This window comes from Mustelus asterias, chromosome 10 (assembly GCF_964213995.1).
Source record: "Mustelus asterias chromosome 10, sMusAst1.hap1.1, whole genome shotgun sequence".
In the NCBI taxonomy this organism is placed as follows: domain Eukaryota; kingdom Metazoa; phylum Chordata; class Chondrichthyes; order Carcharhiniformes; family Triakidae; genus Mustelus; species Mustelus asterias.
Genome location: NC_135810.1, coordinates 58,435,644 through 58,462,290, shown reverse-complemented (window position 1 = coordinate 58,462,290; position 26,647 = coordinate 58,435,644). Strand labels below are relative to the sequence as shown.

At 44.7% G+C, this 26,647-nt stretch overlaps 1 protein-coding gene across 4 annotated transcripts in view; it reads right to left on the bottom strand.

The window, feature by feature from the left end:
- Positions 1-26,647, bottom strand: part of khk (ketohexokinase) — a 54,446-nt gene that overhangs the window by 13,358 nt on the left and 14,441 nt on the right. The window contains exons 4-6 of one of the 4 annotated variants that reach the window (XM_078222786.1): positions 7,723-7,857; positions 6,863-6,997; positions 1,823-1,895 (exon numbers count right to left, since the gene is read on the bottom strand). In XM_078222786.1, coding sequence (XP_078078912.1) covers positions 1,823-1,895; positions 6,863-6,997; positions 7,723-7,857 — 343 coding nt within the window. The remainder of the gene's footprint in view (positions 1-1,822; positions 1,896-6,862; positions 6,998-7,722; positions 7,858-26,647) is intronic. The other 3 variants (XM_078222787.1, XM_078222789.1, XM_078222788.1) reach the window with 3 other exon arrangements.

The window sequence follows — 26,647 nt, the reverse complement described above, 5'->3', positions numbered from 1 at the left end:
TCTTCGGGGTGAGTGCAGCAATTTTCTGCCACAACGCTGCGCTACTCCTGATGTGTTTACCACTCTGTCAGGGCAGACTGGTTCCTGCCTCCATCTCCATGCCATGTTGACCTTCATAGACAGCACCGTGCTGCTGGACCCATGGATTTTCCTGTGTCGCTGAGTTAGATCATTATGACCCCTGGGTTTGGGGAATACAGGGGTCTCCTTCCCCTGGTGCCACACACCAGTGTCTATCTGGTAAGACTGTGCTATGGGATTCATGATGTGGAGATGCCAGCGTTGGACTGGGGTAAACACAGTAAGAAGTTTAACAACACCAGGTTAAAGTCCAACAGGTTTATTTGGTAGCAAAAGCCACACAAGCTTTCGGAGCTCCAAGCCCCTTCTTCAGGTGAGTGGGAATTCCAACCATTATTCATGTAAATTGAGTCTCTGTCTTTATATGCCCAGTTTGTGAACAGAATTCCCACTCACCTGAAGAAGGGGCTTGGAGCTCCGAAAGCTTGTGTGGCTTTTGCTACCAAATAAACCTGTTGGACTTTAACCTGGTGTTGTTAAACTTCTTACTATGGGATTCACGCAGCCACCGTAACAAAGGTCCAAAGTTCGACCGACGATCGGGTGCAAGGTGAGGCCAATGGGTGGCCTAATCGGGTGCAAGGTGAGACCAAGGTGTGGCCTAACAAAGACAAGGGGGGCCTAGGCAGAGGGAGGCCTGTGCAAGGACTGGGGGTGGGGGGTGGTGAGGGCACACAAGGGACAAAGAGATGGATGAAAACGATGAACAATGGAAGACAGAGGGAAGGCCGAGGGAAGGGAAGCTGGACCCCAACAAGGCTGCATGAAAAACTCACAAACAAGGGGGTCAAAGCAATACCACATTGTTTACTGGGAGGGGATGCACAAAGAACCTAGATGCATTGGATAGAGGTTCAAGGGGCATGGGCACCTCACAGGTGATGGGCTTGGGGAGGGTGGATGAATGAAGGAACAGATTTCTTCTTGAGGCTGCTAGCCTTTTCCCTCTGGGTTTCTGACATCCTGCATGGTCTAATGAAGAAAACTGGGCTGGAAAGAGTGATATGAATGTGCTGGATTGGTATTTAAATATGGCGCCGGGATCTCCAAACCTGACAGCTGCCGGCACACCGGGTAACCCCGGAGGGGAATGCGTTTGTGCATAATTAATGAGATTTCAAGCGCAGAATCTGGCATGGGTGCCCGTTATTGTGGTCGGCAGGACAGGCGCCTCTGGAGTCACCCATCACCACACACAGTCTCAAAATGGGAGAATTCAACCCCTTGTAACTCATGGTTACTTTAAAACCACATTTCAGATTGTTGTGTACAAAACCCAATTGGCACTTTGGATAATGTTAGAGTGAGATCAGCTGAATATAAAACCTGTTTTTAAACAACAAAAATGTTCAGGCTATATCTGTTCATGCATCATTAAAGTGATGTTAATTATTTAGGTCCACATTTTTACTTAAGGCCTCTCCATCAGCTAGCTCACTCTTTCCTTCCTACTTCAGAAATATCAAAAATAAGCTCTTGGTCAAAGTGAACCAGTGAGGCATTGCGAGTAACAACTACAGCACTGCTGGCTCAAGACCAATGGTGGGCAACCTGGGCCCGGGGGCCACATGCAGCCCATCCGGGTTCTGGCATTTTGTTGACCGTTGCCCATGCGCAGAGTTGCCACATTCCACTGGTTTCCATCCGTGTAGTTTTTTTCCCCCGAGTGGTATGACTGAGGTGATACGCACATAAAGCAAGGGCCCATTTACACGATGTTGATATTGGAGCTACCACTCACCTCCCAGTGAATCCACTTGTACAGTGAAAGATCAATTTTCCTAAAATCTTCCGAGTTAACATCAGGTAAATTCCTAAACATAATCACATTTCCAATCAAAAAATGTGCAGTTTATAGTGGTATTAAGATTTAGACAAGTTCCATTTTTTGAATGTGCCAACAAGTACTTGTTGACATGGATTAAAGTTATATCATTCAAAATGCTCTGAAATTGAATTAATGGCAGGAATATATTGTACTAAATTATAATCATAAACATCATGCAAATTTAACATTATGCATTTAATTTACATGCATACGATTACTACAACATTCATTTAAAATTTTTAAATTTCACAGAAAGATAATTAAAAGCCTACCAATAGAAAGCATCCTGTTTCTGTCTACCTCTATGATTCACCCTTGCAATCCTGTCTGGATTCTTTTCCCCCCCCCGCCCCTAAACTCGCACTGTTTTTAAGTGTTTTATCCAAATCACTCTGAACCACCAAGTGTACAGGTCGAGCCTCAAGCTCCACACCGCACTTGTGTTGCTGCGACTATAGCTCCTTAGGCAGCTGGACATTTTCCCAAAGCCAGATTTCAAGAAAAAAAACAGAATTCTTGTCAGTGGTCTCCAGGAAAGTTAAGCTCTGTACTTGGAAATTCATGCTGTACTCTTAATCCACTGGCAGGAAGCAGGCTGACTTCTGCCCAGAGATCTGTGTCTATTGAATTGGATTCTTGTCAGTTTTCCACATGAAGGTATCAGTTAATAAACATCCCGCATGCAGAGGATGGTGGATCAGAATGTATCCAGAGTCTAATTTGCAAACCTAATGTGATTCTAACATTAGTTTTAGAGGCAAATGTTAATTCTGTCAATAGTCCTTTATAAAATTTCTACTACAAATGCTGTGGTCAGCACTTTCAATGAATACTGTACTCCACAAATTCATAGTCCAATCCCAATTTAGATTTTCGACTCATTTCAAGTTCCTCCAGTGTCAAGGTCCTTATTAGATCTGTTACCGCTGAACAAACACACAAAATCAGATGGACGTGGATACAAAATACAGTCCAGCATTCAGTCAGTGGTTAAAGGGCAAGTCATCAAAAAGTTCTGAGCAAACATTTAATTATCAAGGTTTGAAGTCATGCCAATTTCAGGCGTTTGTTCTGTTTGGTGATTGTGGAAAAACCCACCTGACAAAAAAGGTCAGCAGGAAGAAATTTGAAGTGCTCCAAGCACTTCCTTCCAAACACAAATCACAGGCACAAAAAATAACATTCAGACCTGAAGTCAATGAGTACTTAACTGAAAGCACCTGGAGAGTATCGCTCCATGCATTATATTCATTTATTCAATTAAGTTAGGAGTCTAAAAAACATATTTATGTGAAATCTAAAAAGTGGACGTATAAGCATATTACAATAACCAGACAATAACTGGAACAGGCAGAAATTGAACAACTGACATGCAGATTGTTTGATTTGGAAACAAAGCAGATTTCATTTTTTTCTTTCATTAAATGTGCACATTAGGTATTGTTTTTTCCATTACAAAATTTGCAATTGAACATATTATTGAATTGATTGTTGTGTAATGATTTGATTTTAGTGTAATGTACAAGAAATGTATTACATGTGCCAAAGCAGAAATACTCCTTTTAAGGATATAAACTGAATGCTAGAAATCTTTTTACATCTTTGAGTGAAATGAAAGGTAAAGCCAAGATTCTGGGAAAGTAATGGGTTGATGCTATCAGCGATCTAATACTCTTCACTCGACTTTCTTTCACAAGTAATAAATGAGGGGAAAGCAAAGATGCATTTCAAGGGAAGCTGAATAAATGCAAGAGAGAAATGGATAGAAAGTTACTTACTTTTATTTTACCTATTCATTCATGGGATGTGGGCATCACTACCAAGGCCAGCATTTATTGTCCATTTCTGATTGAGAGGGAGGTGGTGAGCTGTCCTCTTGAATTGCTGGTGTAGGTATATTCTTATTACTGTTAGGGTGGGCTTGCCAGGATTTTGACCCGGTGACAATGAAGGAATGGTGATATTTTCCAAGTCAGGACTATTTGTTACTTAGAGGAGAAGATGGAGTTGGTGGTATTCTCATACATCTGCTTCCTTTGACCTTCGAGGAGGTAGGAGTTGTGGGTTTGGTGTATTGTAGGAGAAGCTTCAACACATCTTAGTACACATTGCTGTCACTGTGCCCCAGTGGTGGAGTCAATGTTAAAGGTGGTGGATGGGGTGCTGATCAAATGGGTTGCTTTGTCTTGAAAGGCGTTGAGCTTCTTCAGCCTTATTGGAGCTGTATTTATCCAAACTGGTGAAAAGTATTCCATCACGTTCCTACCTTGTGCCTTGTAAATGGTGGAAATGTTTTGGGGAATCAGGGGATGACTCGCCTGTCACAAGAATACCCAGCCTCTGACCTGCCCTTGTGGCTACAGAATTCATTTTGCTGGTCCACTTAAGTTTCTGGTCATTAGACACCATCACCCACACCCTCCCTCCCTGCAACCAAGAATGTTGATGGTTGGGGAATCAATGATGGAGATCCATTGAATGTCAAGGCAAGGTGGTTAGACTCCCTCTGGCCAGAGCTGCTAACTGCCTGGCACTTGTGTGGCCACTTAGAAGCCCAAATGTTGTCCAGGTCTTGCTACAAGAGGGCATAGACAGCTTCCGTATCTGAGGAGCTGCAAATGGAACTGAAAACATTACAATCTTCAGTGAATATCATCACTTCTGAAATAAAATCAGAAAATTCTGGAAACACTCAGCAGGTCAGGTAGGTCAGGAGAATTTCACAGTTCATTGGTGTTAATGTAAGCCTTACTTGTGACTAATAAATAAACTTTACTGACCAGTATTTGTGGAGAATCACACCATCCATAGTATTTTTCCTCTGTGATATTCACTGCTCATCTTTTATCGAAAGGAAGATCATCGATGAAGCAGCTGAATATGTTTGGGTTGAGGGACTCCTTTAGCGATGTGATGGGGCTGAGGTAATTAGTTGCCAAAACCACCACTACCTTTGTGTTAGATGTGAGTCCAGATTGTGAAGAATTTACCCCTGATTCCCACTGACTTTAATTTTACTATACTTCCCAGTATGACACCCACTCAAATGCTGTCTTGATGGCAAGGGTTATGTTTGCAGGTTTAAATGAAATGGGGTGAGAAGATTAAGTAACAAGTGGCAAGTAACATCCGAGCCAAACAAGTGCCAGGCAATAACCATCTCCAACAAGAGAGAATCTAATCATTGCCCCTTGACATTCAATGGCATTACCGTCACTGAACTCCTGGCAGTTTCACTGACCAGAAAATGAACTGGACTAGCCATATAAATACTGTGGCTACAAAGCTAGAAATCCTGTGGCAAGTAACTCACCTCCTGACTCCCAAAGCCTGTCAAACAACCACAAGTCAAGAGCATAATCAAATATTCTCCACTTGTCTGGATGGGTGTAGCTCCAACAACACTCAAGAAGCTCGACACCATCCAGGACAAAGCAGCTCGATTGGCACTCCTTCCACAAACATTCACTCCCTCCAACACCAACACATAGAAGCAGCCATGCGTGCCATCTACAAGGTGCACTGCAGAAACTCACTAAGGTTCCTTAGATTGCACCTTCCAAACCCACAACCACTACCTTCTAGAAGGACAAGAGCAGAAGATACATGGGAACACCACCACCTTGAGGTTCCCCTCCAAGTCACTCACTGTCCTAACTTGGAAATATATTGCTGTTCCTTCACTGTCACTGGGTTAAAATTCTGGAATCCCTCCCTAATAGCACCATGGATGTACCTACACCATGTGGACTGCAGTGGTTCAAAAAGACAGCCCATTACCACTTTCTCAAGGGCAATTAGGGATGGGCAATTAATGCTGACCTAACCAATAATGCCCACATCCCATGAATGAATAAAAAGTTATAAACACCAGCATGCAACAGCTGGGCTGAATAATCTCCTTTTATTCTATTCTGAATGCTTTGTGTAAATTTTTGTAATTATACCCTAACGTGATATGCCAAGAACATCTAGATCTTCATTAACAAGTCCATAGTTATGCTTCCCTTCCCTTTGGTGATATTAAATAAGATTTTATTCATGTCAAGAATTAGTGACAAAACATTGCTACATTTCAGCTCACTCAATTATTCACTCATTCATTCCTTTGTATTGCTTGAAACTCGTTAGCTCAGATCTCCATCAACTGTTAAAAAATACAGAGTGTTTGTTTTAGCTTACCTTCATTGCATTCCTAAGGGGAGAAAAAACAGAAATACAACCTGGAAGTTGTGAGCAACTTTCTGGACCCAGGCTTGTGTTAAGCAACTTCCAACCATGAACTCTGTCCTCCATTTTGATATTTTTTTCCCCAACCCCACAGGGCCAGTCTGTAACTTGATCTTATGTTTTGCTTTCAGAGAGTGCTCATCCTTATTCTATGATCTGACCTTTATGCCACTATTAGCACCTGCCTTAGTCTTTAACACTATCATTACCACTTCCTTTGTCTTGGGCAGTGCAGTGGTTAGCAATGCTGCCTCACAGCGCCAGGGACCTGGGTTCAATTCTGGCCTTAACAACTAAACTGTTGTCAGCTGTGCAATCTAAAGAGTGTAGCAAAAAGCCCTTCCACCACGGGAGTCATCACAGCTGAGCATAAATCAATAGTCACCTGACATTTCACACGGGGGTATTTTCTAGCAGGGAGGGGCACAAATCAATGATCATGACTCGAAAACCTAACTGATTTTTTTCCCCTTCTCTTAAGAACAGAGACCATTGCCGCACTCCTGTCACCAGTTCCTCTTACTCAGTAAGCTCAGGACACAGTTTGCATGTGACTTGGACCTCCTTTGTCTGTGCAGCTCAGTGCTCACCATATTTATTTACTGAACCAGTTACTTGATGCTACTTACAACTTAGAATGTTAAAAATCCATGAAAGGAATATTTCTGCATTGGCACTTTTTAAAATATATGCAATAAAGATTGAAGTGACCACAAATCTTACATGTCGGACAGTATGACCGTTCGCAAGCCATTGGCAAGGTTCACGATGCAGCAAGCACAAGGTGTGATTCCCACACGCTGCCACACAATATTCGATCTGTTAACACCTCTGCTTTGAAAATCATCTGTTATGAAACTTGGCCAAGGAAAATGGCAATGGCAGGAGACAGAAAGATAGGGAAAATCTGGTGTAACTTGGCAGTTTGCAAAGTAAAAAAATGAAAATACAGAACAAGTCTGCGCATTTGGTTGCAAAAAGCTGCTTACCTCTGGCGAAACCATTTCTGTTTGTCTAAACATGGATAATGATCATTAAGAGCAAAATGAATGCTGGACATTGGTATTAACAAACCTACCCACAGATACCCATTCCAACCTTTATAGTCTGTGATTAGAACAAGGTCTCCCCCTAACTCTTCCTCTCCTCCTGGAGGAGGAATTCTATATGGCATCAGATTTGTTTTTGCATTTATATAGTACCTTTAACACAGTAAAATTTCTATGATTGAAAAGTTAAATTTCTGTATTTGATGTTGTAGTGTTCAAAAGTATAATGGGAGTTGGAGTTCTCTGCATGAGAGATTTATTTTAAAAGGAAAGTTTGGTCTCATTTTCTAGATTTCCAATTATAGTCAATAGGTGGCAATCTAATGAAATGCAGTCCAGTGATGCTGCTAATGCAATGTGACATTCAGACTCGAATCTATCCTTACCAGACAACGGAAACAGGAATCTTGTATAATACAAACTCAAAACAGCTGAACACATGAAAAGAATCTGTTAGTACCATGTCATTTGATCAAACCCTTCCCCATGTTCTGTTACCAGCTTTGACTTGATTTCACAATTGCACATACAAACCTGTTTGTGTGCAGGATGGTACGCAAACCATTGCTTATGTTGCTGATGATAATGGAGGCTGGGAAGGATGATTCTGTATGTACAATCACATTAGTCACATCAATCCCATAACGTCTGATGTCATCATAAATAAAACTGCGAGATATTTATAGAGGAAAGATTTTAGAAATTAAATTCAGGGAGACAGGTCACTGTCAATAGGACAACCATCAATCCAAAAGGATGTTAACCTACTGAGAGCTCAATACTTAATTTCCAAATTGCAGAACACAAAAGGACAAAAGAGCCATTGTTTTGCTATACAGTACCAGTTATTCAATGTCCAGCATGAATTATGTGATCATGAAATACTGTAAGGAACCAACCTTAATTGCATTGTTGTTGTCTTTATGAACTTAGCATAACACATTTCATTTTTCCATTCATGTTAGAGTTTCCTAAAAGGCCAAAATTAAAATTAAAATAAAAAATGTTGCCATAGTCCCATAGGGTGCTCTCCATGTTGAAAAGGAGCTGACAGGGGTGATTTAACCTGAGGGTCACCAAACCTCAGGCAAAGTTGAGAAGGGAGTGCCTTCGTGAATAACCTCAGCCGGTACGGGAATTGAACCCGCGCTGTTGGCGTTGCTCCGCATCACAGACCAGCTGTCCAACCAATCGAGCTACCCGACCCCCCCTAAAAGGCTAAATTGTTTTCAAACAGATTGAAAGGAGAAAAACCAGTGAAATTCTTTCCCTGAGGTCCTTTAGAGCAGTGGGGAAGACAAAGTGAAAAAAGGATTTGACCATTTATGATGGGCCACTTGGCATGTCTTAGGCTTGTAAATATTCAGTGCAATGAAAATGTTTTTAGGTGAGAAGATACATCATGAACACATAACAACCTTTAAAAAGGCTGAATTAGAAAACTGATACTGTTCGGAGCATCTAATTCCAGTAGCTGTCATCATTCAAGATAACATTAGTAAGCATTTAGAAATGCACGGATTAATCAAGCCAGCCAGCACATATTTATTAAAAGCGAATTACGTTTGACTAATTTAACAGTTTTTTTGAAGAAGTATGTGATTGAGTTATTAGAAAGGATACAGGAGATGGAATGCATATGGACTTCTAGAATGTGTTTGATACGATGTCTCATAAGAGGTTTGTTCGAAATATGGAGGCATATCAGAGGAATATAGGAACACAGATAACAAATCAACTGACAGACTGGAAATAATGGCCAGAATTCTCTGGCCGTTCATGCCAGCAGTGCACCCCTGCCCGCGGGTTTCCAGCCGGCTGGAAACACGTGGCTGGGAGGCCAGAGAATTCCTGCCAATAAGTTGGACTAAATGGATATAGCTTGCATCAAAGGAGGGGTGGAAGTGATATACACCAGAGGTCACTGCTGGATCCACTTATGTTTGTATACTTTTGCAGTTTAGACTCAGGTATAGGGGAACACAATTTCAAGAATCGTTGACAAAAAAATAGGAGATTTGACACTGGTGGATGAGTGGTAGATGCCATTTAATGTGGATTAGAGTGAAACATACATTCTGAGAGGGAGAAAAAAAGGATGGGTTCATAAACATAATCAAATGGGACGCAGCCTACGAACCCGTTTAGATTTGGTGTTTCCAGATTGGGCGGGGAGGGTGAAGGCTAGGCAAATCTCCCAGAAAGAATTACATGACTCAAGGAAAAAGGACAGAGTTTTCCAGGTTGATTATGGCCAGGAACTTTGCAGCTGGACCGACATGGATGGCCAGTAAAATTGTGGGAAGGATGGGATCGGTCTTCTATGTTGTAGAAGTACAAGGTCGCCGTGTAAAAAAATATGTGAATCATTTGAGGAAGAGTCGGGCCAACAGGTGTGTCCTGCGATGGACTTGTGTTTGCCAGCTACTGATCCAGGGATTCCTGAGATTAATGTAGAGCCTAGGAAGCCGAGGAGGAAGAAGCTACTGAAGAGGATGTTGACCGCAGATTAATGAGTTTGCCTTTTGCATCTGTCTTCCCAGATTCTATAGTCACTGAAAGACCCAGTCCCATGTTGAGGCGTTCCTCCAGAGTCCAGGAGTCTCCTGACTGATTGAGGTTGTGATGTTTTTCCCTGGGGTGTGCCTATGTTTAATGATGTTCCTTTAGTTTCATTCATAGGTGAACTCAGCAATTAGGGGGAAAGGAGGGTGGTAATGTGACACCTTTAAAGGGGCAATCCTTTGCGGACCACCTGATTGGGCTGGACCCTATGGAGAGGTTGCACGGAAGGTGATCCAATCGGGAGTGAAGGTACACATCCTGGGATGGGGAGGAACCTCAAAGGGAGCCAGGAGGAAAAGAGAGTAGACGTGCATTGCAGTTCTGTCAGACCCTTATCTTGCATGTATAAGTTATTGTTAATAAATCAATCATTACTTGAAGCCACAACAAGTCACCTTTGACTTTACTATAAAGAAGAAATCTGAACAACCAACAATTAACTGAAAGAACTATGCCACAAAATTTCAGTTTTAAACAAAAACATACTTTAGTAAGAATGAAATAAAGTAAGCAGAATCAATACTATAGCATATTTTAAAATTATGCTATAAACTCAGTTCGACATTTTAATTCCCACCCTACCCCCAAAAGTTTCCTTATCTTCGGAAATCTTGAAGGTTTATTCACTTTATCTCTGGGACCGAGTCAAAGGTATATCACGGAATGCACTCTGATTTCTCTTCAGTGTTCCAGGTGTTCTCCAGAGTACAAGGCTTCATGGGGGTCCTCCATCAGCTTTTGGCTAACTGACCCTCCAATTTCTTTACAGACCTCATGACCCTGGATTCCGCAGCTCAAGCACGGACCTCCCTGTGACTCCTACGTCTTGCTTTCCATTACTTTGCTGCTATGGTTTCAAGTTGAAATCAAGCTGATTACTTCTGCAACAAAGTTATCACTGACAATTACTGTAGATTTCTTCCTTCAGCTTCAAGCTAAATAAATCTTCCACTCATTCATCCCTTTCCAAATCTGTTACCTGTTGAACACCAACTTCCAATCACAGGCTGCGTCATGGACAATAGATCTAGTATTTACTCTACTTCAGGTACAAGCCTGGATTTACATCTCGCCTTTTAAGGAGCTACGAGTTACATAAGACTGAAAGCTTACAAATCATAAATCATTGTGCCTGCTGGCTTTACCCTAACTGAATGCATTGAGATAAACTGTAAACAAAGAATCTCACTAAGCTCCACCTAAATCCATGGAAACGTGCCACAGTCAGTCTGTTCCCAGAAATGCAAATGAACTGTCTTTTAATTCCAGAGCTTTCCTTAATTCAAGAAACCACAGGTATAATTTATCCTTTACTGGAATAACTGCAAATGTCATGTTTCCAAATCTTTCGCTAAGTAAATCCATCTGCCGTTTTATGATCTTACCATTCTGGATGTCAGGTCAACATGGCCCAATCGTTTAAGTGTAATAAACTCTCAAGATTGTTTGAATTGCACTTACTTCAGGATTGCTCATCCAGATACCCCCATTTGCTACAGTTAAAACTTTAATTCGTAATATTAAAAGTTATATTCTAAAGCATATGAATCACAAATTGGTTATTCGCAAAACATTATTTTATACAGAATTTAATTCAGACTATGTCGATGTCCTTGCCTGATTTGTCACCCTTTCCAAATATGAGCACCACATTGTCCTGTTCCCAATCTTCTCGCAGCTCCCCAATTTCCATCATAGTGATTGGTGAAAACTTGTCAATCTTCTTTTTCTTAACACTTTGGTATATAAATAATCTACTCCTGCTGATTTATCGAGTTTTGGGCCTTTCAGCCTATGTCTTCCCTCTCATACACGTCAAAACTAATAATTCTGCCCCATTTATCTCAGCTGGGAATGGTATGTTTCTCATCATCTTCCCTTGTGAATGTTTGCAGGAAACAATCGTTCAGAATGATTATTGTCTCATACGCACTCTGTTTCCAGTCCATTAATATACTTTATGGTTCTCATCTGTTCTCTGACGATCTGATTATTGCTAAGAATTTCATGCTGTTATGTTCTACCTCTCTTGATATGTTTTGTCTAAGTCTCTCTTTGCCTCTCTGATCACCTTTTCATCACATTTTGGCATGTCCCGACATTCTTCCCAGTAAACACTTCTTCTTACAGGATTTGTAGTGCGTACTTTCCCTCTTTAATCATTTCTTGCTGATCTATTTAGAGTCACACTTGTTTAGTCTAAGCTTTCTGATTCTAAGCATGTTTTAATCCTTGGTATGCCCAGCATTATTCTGCCATTTCTTTGAAGGCAGTTGCTTGAAGTTAGATATTTGGCTCCTCACTGTTGGAATTTCGGAATCACAGACTATATTGAATTTAATGATTGTGTGGTATTTGTTCTTCTGGGATATAACAAGTTTTAGTTTCTTTATGTGTACAGGTCATTATGAGTCCCAGACTGCAGTGAGAATGATCTCTTGCAGCCTTCCTCAAACGCAGCTCATGAAGCAATCAGCCACTACATTTACAAACTCTAACTCAGAGCAACTTGAGTTTTCCAAATTTTACTTGGTTGACTGAAGTTACATTTTGAAGTAAGAATTGCAGTAAGCCTCTTGTCCAGGAATAAAGCTTTAGTTTTTAAGTAAAGGAGAGAAGTTTGATATGTCTAATACGTATCTGCTGCTCTCCGCGTGTTAGATGAGGTGACATTGTTAATTGCAGTTCATAGACCTCTCTCTCATGGTCATTACTTCAACCTTTGCTCACCTTTTCATCACATTTTGCCATGTTCCTACATTCTTCCCAGTAAACTCTTCTTTCTTCTGTGTTTGTGTTGTCAGGGGACATGCAATAATGCTTGTGTACTCCAATGAAACTAGTTAGCTCTGCCTTTGAGGATGTCAAAGGGAGAGATCTTGCACACTGCAAATGGCCAGGTACTGCTCAGTGGCTTGAGTTATATTCAATTTAAAGAATATGGAGTAGGTGTATCCAGTTAAATTGATACTTAACTTTGACAACCAAATTTAAACAAATATAAAATAGTACAGGTGGGCCAACTGTTATTGAAGTGATTTATGGCTGTCACATAATTTGCAGCCTTTGAAACATAGAAGCAGGAGTAGGTCATTTGGTCCTTCGAGCCTGCTCCGCCATTCATTGTGATCATGGCTGATCATCAAATTCAATATCCTGATCCCACCTTCCCCCCATTTCCCTTTAGCCCCAAGAGCTATATCGAATATCCTCTTGAAATCAGACGTTTTGGTCCAAACTACTTTCTGTGGTACTGAATTTCGCCACCCTCTGGGTGAAGAAATTTCTCTTCACCTCAGTTCTAAAAGGTTTACCCTTTATCCTCAAACGATGACCCCTAGTTCTGGACTCCCCCCGCCATCGGGAACATTCTTTCTGAATCTACCCTGTCTAACCCTGTTAGAAATGTGTAAGTTTCTATGAGATCCCCCCTCACTCTTCTAAACGCCAGTGAATATAATCCTAACTGACTTATTGTTTCAGGAAGCAGTGAAACCTATGCTGTAGTATCATAGATGATCAGGACAAAGAGGTGAAGCAGCAGGCACCGTAAGTGAGGCACCATGGCAGATGGCTGCAGCAAGGTTGCTATTACTACCCCTGCACTACCACCGCCAATCTCCCCGATACAGTTCCAGGGAATAAGTGTCAGTCCAGCATGTTGTTGGAGCAGCTGTGTGTACATAGGCAGTTGTTGTTGGAGCAGCTGTGTGTACATAGGCAGTTGTTGTTGGAGCAGCTGTGTGTGCATAGGCAGTTGTTGTTGGAGCAGCTGTGTGTACATAGGCAGTTGTTGTTGGAGCAGCTGTGTGTACATAGGCAGTTGTTGTTGGAGCAGCTGAGTGTACATAGGCAGTTGTTGTTGGAGCAGCTGTGTGTACATAGGCAGTTGTTGTTCGAGCAGCTGTGTGTACATGGGCAGTTGTTGTTGGAGCAGATGTGTGTACATAGGCAGTTGTTGTTGGAGCAGCTGTGTGTACATAGGCAGTTGTTGTTGGAGCAGCTGTGTGTACATAGGCAGTTGTTGTTGGAGCAGCTGTGTGTACATAGGCAGTTGTTGTTGGAGCAGCTGTGTGTGCATAGGCAGTTGTTGTTGGAGCAGCTGTGTGTACATAGGCAGTTGTTGTTGGAGCAGCTGTGTGTACATAGGCAGTTGTTGTTGGAGCAGCTGTGTGTACATAGACAGTTGTTGTTGGAGCAGCTGTGTGTACATAGGCAGTTGTTATTCGAGCAGCTTTGTGTACATAGGCAGTTGTTGTTGGAGCAGATGTGTGTACATAGGCAGTTGTTGTTGGAGCAGCTGTGTGTACATAGGCAGTTGTTGTTGGAGCAGCTGTGTGTACATAGGCAGTTGTTGTTGGAGCAGCTGTGTGTACATAGGCAGTTGTTGTTGGAGCAGCTGTGTGTACATAGGCAGTTGTTGTTGGAGCAGCTGAGTGTACATAGGCAGTTGTTGGAGCAGCTGTGTGTACATAGGCAGTTGTTTTTGGAGCAGCTGTGCGTACATCGGCAGTTGTTGTTGGAGCAGCTGTGTGTACATAGGCCGTTGTTGTTGGAGCAGCTGAGTGTACATAGGCAGTTGTTGTTGGAGCAGCTGTGTGTACATAGGCAGTTGTTGTTGGAGCAGCTGTGTGTACATAGGCAGTTGTTGCTGGAGCAGCTGTGTGTACATAGGCAGTTGTTGTTGGGGCAGCTGTGTGTACATAGGCAGTTGTTGTTGGAGCAGCTGTGTGTACATGGGCAGTTGTTGGAGCAGCTGTGTGTACATAGGCAGTTGTTGTTGGAGCAGCTGTGTGTACATAGGCAGTTGTTGTTGGAGCAGCTGTGTGTACATAGGCAGTTATTGTTGGAGCAGCTGTGTGTACATAGGCAGTTGTTGTTGGAACAGCTGTGTGTACATAGGCAGTTGTTGTTGGAGCAGCTGTGTGTACATAGGCAGTTGTTGTTGGAGCAGCTGTGTGTACATAGGCAGTTGTTGTTGGAGCAGCTGTGTGTACATAGGCAGTTGTTGTTGGAGCAGCTGAGTGTACATAGGCAGTTGTTGTTGGAGCAGCTGAGTGTACATAAGCAGTTGTTGGAGCAGCTGTGTGTACATAGGCAGTTGTTGTTGGAGCAGCTGTGTGTACATAGGCAGTTGTTGGAGCAGCTGTGTGTACATAGGCAGTTGTTGTTGGAGCAGCTGAGTGTACATAGGCAGTTGTTGTTGGAGCAGCTGTGTGTATATAGGCAGTTGTTGTTGGAGCAGCTGTGTGTACATAGGCAGTTGTTGTTGGAGCAGCTGAGTGTACATAGGCAGTTGTTGTTGGAGCAGCTGTGTGTACATAGGCAGTTGTTGGAGCAGCTGTGTGTACATAGGCAGTTGTTGTTGGAGCAGCTGTGTGTACATAGGCAGTTGTTGTTGGAGCAGCTGTGTGTACATAGGCAGTTGTTGTTGGAGCAGCTGAGTGTACATAAGCAGTTGTTGTTGGAGCAGCTGTGTGTACATAGGCAGTTGTTGTTGGAGCAGCTGTGTGTACATAGGCAGTTGTTGCTGGAGCAGCTGTGTGTACATAGGCAGTTGTTGTTGGAGCAGCTGTGTGTACATAGGCAGTTGTTGCTGGAGCAGCTGTGTGTACATAGGCAGTTGGGGGGAATTGGTCACTCTATGAAAGGAAGGTCTGAAGTCCTGGTGTTTCAGGCTCTTATTAGTGAAGATGAGTTGAGAACAGCCCTCAGTGCCTAGAGCTGTGGGGTGGGATTTTATGGCCTCGCTCAACCCGAGACCGGAAAACCCCGTCTGAGGTCAACGGACCTTCCCATTGTCCGTCCCTCACCTGCTCCGATTCCCGTGGCGGACAGGGCGGTAGACTTCTGGTGAAGGTGTCTTCCAGTAAACCTTTGAGGTTTCCATAACATTAACCAAGGAGCTCGGGCAGCGTGCATTTAACACATGGCCTTTGCTGATTTTGTCAAATACATCCCTTAGGAAGCAGAGAGATGGGGCCATAAACCTTTCTGACTGCCCCAGAGTGCAGGAGGTGATTAACCCATATGGCACTGACCTTTTATTTTCTTAGCTGCCAAGCTAAAAGATAATATCTTCCATTAACCCCTGTGAAATATGTCATGAAACCAGCGACACTAGAATACCTATCAGGAGCTTAGCATTTGAAGCATCACTAAAAGGGACTAGCTTCATGTGCTTATGGTCACCTAAAGATGGGTACATTTACAAACTCTAACTCAGAGCAACTTGAGTTTTCCAAATTTTACTTGGTTGACTGAAGTTACATTTTGAAGTAAGAATTGCAGTAAGCCTCTTGTCCAGGAATAAAGCTTTAGTTTTTAAGTAAAGGAGAGAAGTTTGATATGTCTAATACGTATCTGCTGCTCTCCGCGTGTTAGATGAGGTGACATTGTTAATTGCAGTTCATAGACCTCTCTCTCATGGTCATTACTTCAACCTTTGCTCACCTTTTCATCACATTTTGCCATGTTCCTACATTCTTCCCAGTAAACTCTTCTTTCTTCTGTGTTTGTGTTGTCAGGGGACATGCAATAATGCTTGTGTACTCCAATGAAACTAGTTAGCTCTGCCTTTGAGGATGTCAAAGGGAGAGATCTTGCACACTGCAAATGGCCAGGTACTGCTCAGTGGCTTGAGTTATATTCAATTTAAAGAATATGGAGTAGGTGTATCCAGTTAAATTGATACTTAACTTTGACAACCAAATTTAAACAAATATAAAATAGTACAGGTGGGCCAACTGTTATTGAAGTGATTTATGGCTGTCACATAATTTGCAGCCTTTGAAACATAGAAGCAGGAGTAGGTCATTTGGTCCTTCGAGCCTGCTCCGCCATTCATTGTGATCATGGCTGATCATCAAATTCAATATCCTGATCCCACCTTCCCCCCATTTCCCTTTAGCCCCAAGAGCTATATCGAATATCCTCTTGAAATCAGACGTTTTGGTCCAAACTACTTTCTGTGGTACTGAATTTCGCCACCCTCTGGGTGAAGAAATTTCTCTTCACCTCAGTTCTAAAAGGTTTACCCTTTATCCTCAAACGATGACCCCTAGTTCTGGACTCCCCCCGCCATCGGGAACATTCTTTCTGAATCTACCCTGTCTAACCCTGTTAGAAATGTGTAAGTTTCTATGAGATCCCCCCTCACTCTTCTAAACGCCAGTGAATATAATCCTAACTGACTTATTGTTTCAGGAAGCAGTGAAACCTATGCTGTAGTATCATAGATGATCAGGACAAAGAGGTGAAGCAGCAGGCACCGTAAGTGAGGCACCATGGCAGATGGCTGCAGCAAGGTTGCTATTACTACCCCTGCACTACCACCGCCAATCTCCCCGATACAGTTCCAGGGAATAAGTGTCAGTCCAGCATGTTGTTGGAGCAGCTGTGTGTACATAGGCAGTTGTTGTTGGAGCAGCTGTGTGTACATAGGCAGTTGTTGTTGGAGCAGCTGTGTGTGCATAGGCAGTTGTTGTTGGAGCAGCTGTGTGTACATAGGCAGTTGTTGTTGGAGCAGCTGTGTGTACATAGGCAGTTGTTGTTGGAGCAGCTGAGTGTACATAGGCAGTTGTTGTTGGAGCAGCTGTGTGTACATAGGCAGTTGTTGTTCGAGCAGCTGTGTGTACATGGGCAGTTGTTGTTGGAGCAGATGTGTGTACATAGGCAGTTGTTGTTGGAGCAGCTGTGTGTACATAGGCAGTTGTTGTTGGAGCAGCTGTGTGTACATAGGCAGTTGTTGTTGGAGCAGCTGTGTGTACATAGGCAGTTGTTGTTGGAGCAGCTGTGTGTGCATAGGCAGTTGTTGTTGGAGCAGCTGTGTGTACATAGGCAGTTGTTGTTGGAGCAGCTGTGTGTACATAGGCAGTTGTTGTTGGAGCAGCTGTGTGTACATAGACAGTTGTTGTTGGAGCAGCTGTGTGTACATAGGCAGTTGTTATTCGAGCAGCTTTGTGTGCATAGGCAGTTGTTGTTGGAGCAGATGTGTGTCCATAGGCAGTTGTTGTTGGAGCAGCTGTGTGTACATAGGCAGTTGTTGTTGGAGCAGCTGTGTGTACATAGGCAGTTGTTGTTGGAGCAGCTGTGTGTACATAGGCAGTTGTTGTTGGAGCAGCTGTGTGTACATAGGCAGTTGTTGTTGGAGCAGCTGAGTGTACATAGGCAGTTGTTGGAGCAGCTGTGTGTACATAGGCAGTTGTTTTTGGAGCAGCTGTGCGTACATCGGCAGTTGTTGTTGGAGCAGCTGTGTGTACATAGGCCGTTGTTGTTGGAGCAGCTGAGTGTACATAGGCAGTTGTTGTTGGAGCAGCTGTGTGTACATAGGCAGTTGTTGTTGGAGCAGCTGTGTGTACATAGGCAGTTGTTGCTGGAGCAGCTGTGTGTACATAGGCAGTTGTTGTTGGGGCAGCTGTGTGTACATAGGCAGTTGTTGTTGGAGCAGCTGTGAGTACATGGGCAGTTGTTGGAGCAGCTGTGTGTACATAGGCAGTTGTTGTTGGAGCAGCTGTGTGTACATAGGCAGTTGTTGTTGGAGCAGCTGTGTGTACATAGGCAGTTATTGTTGGAGCAGCTGTGTGTACATAGGCAGTTGTTGTTGGAACAGCTGTGTGTACATAGGCAGTTGTTGTTGGAGCAGCTGTGTGTACATAGGCAGTTGTTGTTGGAGCAGCTGTGTGTACATAGGCAGTTGTTGTTGGAGCAGCTGTGTGTACATAGGCAGTTGTTGTTGGAGCAGCTGAGTGTACATAGGCAGTTGTTGTTGGAGCAGCTGAGTGTACATAAGCAGTTGTTGGAGCAGCTGTGTGTACATAGGCAGTTGTTGTTGGAGCAGCTGTGTGTACATAGGCAGTTGTTGGAGCAGCTGTGTGTACATAGGCAGTTGTTGTTGGAGCAGCTGAGTGTACATAGGCAGTTGTTGTTGGAGCAGCTGTGTGTATATAGGCAGTTGTTGTTGGAGCAGCTGTGTGTACATAGGCAGTTGTTGTTGGAGCAGCTGAGTGTACATAGGCAGTTGTTGTTGGAGCAGCTGTGTGTACATAGGCAGTTGTTGGAGCAGCTGTGTGTACATAGGCAGTTGTTGTTGGAGCAGCTGTGTGTACATAGGCAGTTGTTGTTGGAGCAGCTGTGTGTACATAGGCAGTTGTTGTTGGAGCAGCTGAGTGTACATAAGCAGTTGTTGTTGGAGCAGCTGTGTGTACATAGGCAGTTGTTGTTGGAGCAGCTGTGTGTACATAGGCAGTTGTTGCTGGAGCAGCTGTGTGTACATAGGCAGTTGTTGTTGGAGCAGCTGTGTGTACATAGGCAGTTGTTGCTGGAGCAGCTGTGTGTACATAGGCAGTTGGGGGGAATTGGTCACTCTATGAAAGGAAGGTCTGAAGTCCTGGTGTTTCAGGCTCTTATTAGTGAAGATGAGTTGAGAACAGCCCTCAGTGCCTAGAGCTGTGGGGTGGGATTTTATGGCCTCGCTCAACCCGAGACCGGAAAACCCCGTCTGAGGTCAACGGACCTTCCCATTGTCCGTCCCTCACCTGCTCCGATTCCCGTGGCGGACAGGGCGGTAGACTTCTGGTGAAGGTGTCTTCCAGTAAACCTTTGAGGTTTCCATAACATTAACCAAGGAGCTCGGGCAGCGTGCATTTAACACATGGCCTTTGCTGATTTTGTCAAATACATCCCTTAGGAAGCAGAGAGATGGGGCCATAAACCTTTCTGACTGCCCCAGAGTGCAGGAGGTGATTAACCCATATGGCACTGACCTTTTATTTTCTTAGCTGCCAAGCTAAAAGATAATATCTTCCATTAACCCCTGTGAAATATGTCATGAAACCAGCGACACTAGAATACCTATCAGGAGCTTAGCATTTGAAGCATCACTAAAAGGGACTAGCTTCATGTGCTTATGGTCACCTAAAGATGGGTACATTTACAAACTCTAACTCAGAGCAACTTGAGTTTTCCAAATTTTACTTGGTTGACTGAAGTTACATTTTGAAGTAAGAATTGCAGTAAGCCTCTTGTCCAGGAATAAAGCTTTAGTTTTTAAGTAAAGGAGAGAAGTTTGATATGTCTAATACGTATCTGCTGCTCTCCGCGTGTTAGATGAGGTGACATTGTTAATTGCAGTTCATAGACCTCTCTCTCATGGTCATTACTTCAACCTTTGCTCACCTTTTCATCACATTTTGCCATGTTCCTACATTCTTCCCAGTAAACTCTTCTTTCTTCTGTGTTTGTGTTGTCAGGGGACATGCAATAATGCTTGTGTACTCCAATGAAACTAGTTAGCTCTGCCTTTGAGGATGTCAAAGGGAGAGATCTTGCACACTGCAAATGGCCAGGTACTGCTCAGTGGCTTGAGTTATATTCAATTTAAAGAATATGGAGTAGGTGTATCCAGTTAAATTGATACTTAACTTTGACAACCAAATTTAAACAAATATAAAATAGTACAGGTGGGCCAACTGTTATTGAAGTGATTTATGGCTGTCACATAATTTGCAGCCTTTGAAACATAGAAGCAGGAGTAGGTCATTTGGTCCTTCGAGCCTGCTCCGCCATTCATTGTGATCATGGCTGATCATCAAATTCAATATCCTGATCCCACCTTCCCCCCATTTCCCTTTAGCCCCAAGAGCTATATCGAATATCCTCTTGAAATCAGACGTTTTGGTCCAAACTACTTTCTGTGGTACTGAATTTCGCCACCCTCTGGGTGAAGAAATTTCTCTTCACCTCAGTTCTAAAAGGTTTACCCTTTATCCTCAAACGATGACCCCTAGTTCTGGACTCCCCCCGCCATCGGGAACATTCTTTCTGAATCTACCCTGTCTAACCCTGTTAGAAATGTGTAAGTTTCTATGAGATCCCCCCTCACTCTTCTAAACGCCAGTGAATATAATCCTAACTGACTTATTGTTTCAGGAAGCAGTGAAACCTATGCTGTAGTATCATAGATGATCAGGACAAAGAGGTGAAGCAGCAGGCACCGTAAGTGAGGCACCATGGCAGATGGCTGCAGCAAGGTTGCTATTACTACCCCTGCACTACCACCGCCAATCTCCCCGATACAGTTCCAGGGAATAAGTGTCAGTCCAGCATGTTGTTGGAGCAGCTGTGTGTACATAGGCAGTTGTTGTTGGAGCAGCTGTGTGTACATAGGCAGTTGTTGTTGGAGCAGCTGTGTGTGCATAGGCAGTTGTTGTTGGAGCAGCTGTGTGTACATAGGCAGTTGTTGTTGGAGCAGCTGTGTGTACATAGGCAGTTGTTGTTGGAGCAGCTGAGTGTACATAGGCAGTTGTTGTTGGAGCAGCTGTGTGTACATAGGCAGTTGTTGTTCGAGCAGCTGTGTGTACATGGGCAGTTGTTGTTGGAGCAGATGTGTGTACATAGGCAGTTGTTGTTGGAGCAGCTGTGTGTACATAGGCAGTTGTTGTTGGAGCAGCTGTGTGTACATAGGCAGTTGTTGTTGGAGCAGCTGTGTGTACATAGGCAGTTGTTGTTGGAGCAGCTGTGTGTGCATAGGCAGTTGTTGTTGGAGCAGCTGTGTGTACATAGGCAGTTGTTGTTGGAGCAGCTGTGTGTACATAGGCAGTTGTTGTTGGAGCAGCTGTGTGTACATAGACAGTTGTTGTTGGAGCAGCTGTGTGTACATAGGCAGTTGTTATTCGAGCAGCTTTGTGTACATAGGCAGTTGTTGTTGGAGCAGATGTGTGTACATAGGCAGTTGTTGTTGGAGCAGCTGTGTGTACATAGGCAGTTGTTGTTGGAGCAGCTGTGTGTACATAGGCAGTTGTTGTTGGAGCAGCTGTGTGTACATAGGCAGTTGTTGTTGGAGCAGCTGTGTGTACATAGGCAGTTGTTGTTGGAGCAGCTGAGTGTACATAGGCAGTTGTTGGAGCAGCTGTGTGTACATAGGCAGTTGTTTTTGGAGCAGCTGTGCGTACATCGGCAGTTGTTGTTGGAGCAGCTGTGTGTACATAGGCCGTTGTTGTTGGAGCAGCTGAGTGTACATAGGCAGTTGTTGTTGGAGCAGCTGTGTGTACATAGGCAGTTGTTGTTGGAGCAGCTGTGTGTACATAGGCAGTTGCTGCTGGAGCAGCTGTGTGTACATAGGCAGTTGTTGTTGGGGCAGCTGTGTGTACATAGGCAGTTGTTGTTGGAGCAGCTGTGTGTACATGGGCAGTTGTTGGAGCAGCTGTGTGTACATAGGCAGTTGTTGTTGGAGCAGCTGTGTGTACATAGGCAGTTGTTGTTGGAGCAGCTGTGTGTACATAGGCAGTTATTGTTGGAGCAGCTGTGTGTACATAGGCAGTTGTTGTTGGAACAGCTGTGTGTACATAGGCAGTTGTTGTTGGAGCAGCTGTGTGTACATAGGCAGTTGTTGTTGGAGCAGCTGTGTGTACATAGGCAGTTGTTGTTGGAGCAGCTGTGTGTACATAGGCAGTTGTTGTTGGAGCAGCTGAGTGTACATAGGCAGTTGTTGTTGGAGCAGCTGAGTGTACATAAGCAGTTGTTGGAGCAGCTGTGTGTACATAGGCAGTTGTTGTTGGAGCAGCTGTGTGTACATAGGCAGTTGTTGGAGCAGCTGTGTGTACATAGGCAGTTGTTGTTGGAGCAGCTGAGTGTACATAGGCAGTTGTTGTTGGAGCAGCTGTGTGTATATAGGCAGTTGTTGTTGGAGCAGCTGTGTGTACATAGGCAGTTGTTGTTGGAGCAGCTGAGTGTACATAGGCAGTTGTTGTTGGAGCAGCTGTGTGTACATAGGCAGTTGTTGGAGCAGCTGTGTGTACATAGGCAGTTGTTGTTGGAGCAGCTGTGTGTACATAGGCAGTTGTTGTTGGAGCAGCTGTGTGTACATAGGCAGTTGTTGTTGGAGCAGCTGAGTGTACATAAGCAGTTGTTGTTGGAGCAGCTGTGTGTACATAGGCAGTTGTTGTTGGAGCAGCTGTGTGTACATAGGCAGTTGTTGCTGGAGCAGCTGTGTGTACATAGGCAGTTGTTGTTGGAGCAGCTGTGTGTACATAGGCAGTTGTTGCTGGAGCAGCTGTGTGTACATAGGCAGTTGGGGGGAATTGGTCACTCTATGAAAGGAAGGTCTGAAGTCCTGGTGTTTCAGGCTCTTATTAGTGAAGATGAGTTGAGAACAGCCCTCAGTGCCTAGAGCTGTGGGGTGGGATTTTATGGCCTCGCTCAACCCGAGACCGGAAAACCCCGTCTGAGGTCAACGGACCTTCCCATTGTCCGTCCCTCACCTGCTCCGATTCCCGTGGCGGACAGGGCGGTAGACTTCTGGTGAAGGTGTCTTCCAGTAAACCTTTGAGGTTTCCATAACATTAACCAAGGAGCTCGGGCAGCGTGCATTTAACACATGGCCTTTGCTGATTTTGTCAAATACATCCCTTAGGAAGCAGAGAGATGGGGCCATAAACCTTTCTGACTGCCCCAGAGTGCAGGAGGTGATTAACCCATATGGCACTGACCTTTTATTTTCTTAGCTGCCAAGCTAAAAGATAATATCTTCCATTAACCCCTGTGAAATATGTCATGAAACCAGCGACACTAGAATACCTATCAGGAGCTTAGCATTTGAAGCATCACTAAAAGGGACTAGCTTCATGTGCTTATGGTCACCTAAAGATGGGTACTTGAAAAGAAAAGTTCTGGAGAAATGTTGGCCGCGATTCTCCCATCCTGCTGCGTTAATATTAGAGCAGAGCGGGCCAGGCAATTCTCGAATCAGCCGCTTCACGGAGTCGCGCACTTGTTCACCGCCCACTTGCGTCTCCCGGTGCCAAATTTCCGGCGGCGGTCTGCACAATGCCGGAGAGGGAGACGCAAAGATCTTTTAAATGGTCATTTGAAAATAATTCGAATGAGATTAGCGGGCCCGGGACAGAATTCTCTGGGCCCACCAGCATCTCCCCCCCGCCAGAGTGTTTCACTCCAGCGGGAATTGGCCTAGCTCCCTGCTTTCAGGGAACTAGCGGCCCAACCCCACTGGAGTGAAGGGGGGACAATCAGGGGTCCCCAGAGGGTCGGACGGTGTGGGGGGTAGTGCCCCCTGGGCATTGGCATCCTGGCACTGCCCAAGAGGAAAAGTGCCAATGCCCACCCAGGGGGCACCTTGGCACTACCCATCGGGCATGGGGCAGGCCAAGGCAGGGGGCCATTGGTGGGGGTGGGGGGGTCCCGCTGCCACTCTGCCTAGGGATTGGTGGGGGAAGCAGGGAAGCCAGCGATTGGAGCAGGTTGGGCGTGGCAGCAGCCGGAGGGATAGTCAGCCTGCTGGGGGGTAGGGGTCGGCACTGCAGGGGAGGGGGGGTTACTGTCGGGGGGGGGAGAGAATAGTCAGGGGGCCAGAGATCGGGCCGTGGGTCGTAATGCTGGGGTCAAGGGACTAGCCAGCGATTGAGCTGGCCAGCGATCGGGAGGCCATCAGTGCGGTGCCACTGCGCATACGCTAATCTTGGCACTGACAGATCGACGCATGCCCAGTGGCCCACTCAGCGCATTGATTTTAGCCTCTCCAGCGGGATAGGCCCCATCCCCTGAAATTTAATGATATTCATACTGGTGGCCTCTGCAGTGCACAGAGTGTGGGAGATTCTACCCTGAACTCCCTCCCACTGAAAAAACCAGCATGAATAACTCCAGTTTTCATGCGAATTCGACACTTAGAAGTCTTTTGGGAGAATTCCACCTGTAGCATTTAAACTTGCCCTAAAATATTCCCAACATTAGGGAGTTTCATTGCATCCTTAACTCCAATATGTCAAAAGTAGCTTCTAATTTAGTCTGTGTGCCCAAGCAGCTCAACTGATTAATCCAGTTTCCAATTGTTTTCTCTCTTTAGGTATAAAATCACCTTGCTCGAATGAGCAAGTCCAATTAACCAGCTTATAAATTCTGATGAAGAGTCATATTGGACTCAAAATGTTCACTCTGTTTCTCTCTTCATGGATTCTAACAGATCTGCTGCGTTTTTCCAGCACTTTCTGGCTGTATAGCACCACATTATTTTGTAAATTGAGTTTGTGTCTTTATATGCCCTGTTTGTGAACAGAACTCCCACTCACCTGACGAAGGAGCAGCGCTCTGAAAGCTAGTGACGTTTGCTACCAAATAAACCTCTTGGACTTTAACCTGGTGTAGTGAGACTTCTTACTGTGTTTACCCCAGTCCAACGCCGGCATCTCCACATCATAGCACCACCCCACCAGGAGAAATGAAATGCTGAAGGCACTCCATTACAGTATTCACTTAAAAATAGGGGAAAATCGTCACACCTTCACTCAGACATCCACACATAAAGTTTGAGTTTCTCATCGCCCTCTTTGGATGAGGCACAATTATAATTAAATCTCTTTGTGTTGGGGTCTGGCCTGAGGGAGATTTTAGTTTATTTTCCATTATTTCCATTGTTAAAGCCCAGCTGTGTGGTGTCTAGTGGCTTTGGATTTTCATTGGCATCTGTTCTTCGTGCTTTTGGAATCTTAATGCCAACAGACTTGTGGTCTTAGGTGAAGATTGGACTAAGTGGAAACTCAAGTTCAACTCAGAGGATCAAATTTCACAGACTGCTGTAGAGACAGCTTTTCTGTTCCAAGGATTCCAGTATGCAAATTCCTGCTATTGCACTGCGGCATTGCCTGATCTTTAACCCCTTAATTGCTGTTTCCACAACCCATGGGTTTAATAGTTCTGACACATTGATATTTCTTATTTCTGGATGGTGATGGGTGATAAACTGTCCTTTAGCCCTTGTCAGGAGCCTGGGTTCTCCTCAAGCACTTTGGCTGTGATTCTCCCCAAAGTAATCTAAGTGCCCAACGTGCGGGAAAATGAGAGTATTTGGGCATATTTACCAGAACGAATCTCTGGCACTCTGAGCAATGTAGTGCCTGAGCAGGATTCACTCTGGTAAGCAGGGGGTGGGGCCTATTCCCGCCTGAGAGGCAGGCAGCATAGTCCTGAGTGGCCAGTGCGCATGTGCCGACATATCAGCGCGCAGATCGGCGCATGCACACTGGCCTCCCATCGCCAGCCTCCCGATTGCCGGCTTTCCGATCACTATCCTGTCTGCCTTGCAAACCCCTAGCGTTGGCCTTCCAACCACCCACCCTCTCACATCCCGATTGCTGGCCTCCTGAACTTCCCCGGGCCTGCCCGGTGGACAGTGCCAAGGTGCCCAGTGGGCAGTGCCAGTTTGACCCTTTGGCAGTGCCAGGCTAGCACTGCCCAAGGGACACCCCCCCTTTACCCTTGACCTCCGGGAGGGCCTCAAATCCCTCAAGCAAGATCAGGACACCCATTTCCTGTTACTGGGGAGCAGTCATAAACGCCGCTGGAGGGACCACTTCAGGTTGGGGAGTGGGGGGAGACGCTCGCAGGTTCACAGAATACCGTCCCGGGCCTGTTATTCATATGGAAATCCTCATTTCAATATGATAATCGGCGGGGAGCCGATTATGCTAAAAGGAAAACCACCTGGAAGGCTCGTGACCCACATTACATCGATCACGAACCTTGCTCCAGGCCCCCTGAACAAAGAACAAAGAACAGTACAGCACAGGAAACAGGCCCTTCGGCCCTCCAAGCCTGTGCCGCTCCTTGGTCCAACTAGACCAATCGTTTGTATCCCTCCATTCCCAGACTGCTCATGTGACTATCCAGGTTAGTCTTAAACGATGTCAGCGTGTCTGCCTCCACCACCCTACTTGGCAGCGCATTCCAAGCCCCCACCACCCTCTGTGTAAAAAACATCCCTCTAATATCTGAGTTATACATCGCCCCTCTCACCTTGAGCCCGTGACCCCTCGTGATCGTCACTTCTGATCTGGGAAAAAGCTTTCCACCGTTTACCCTATCTATCCCTTTCATAATATTG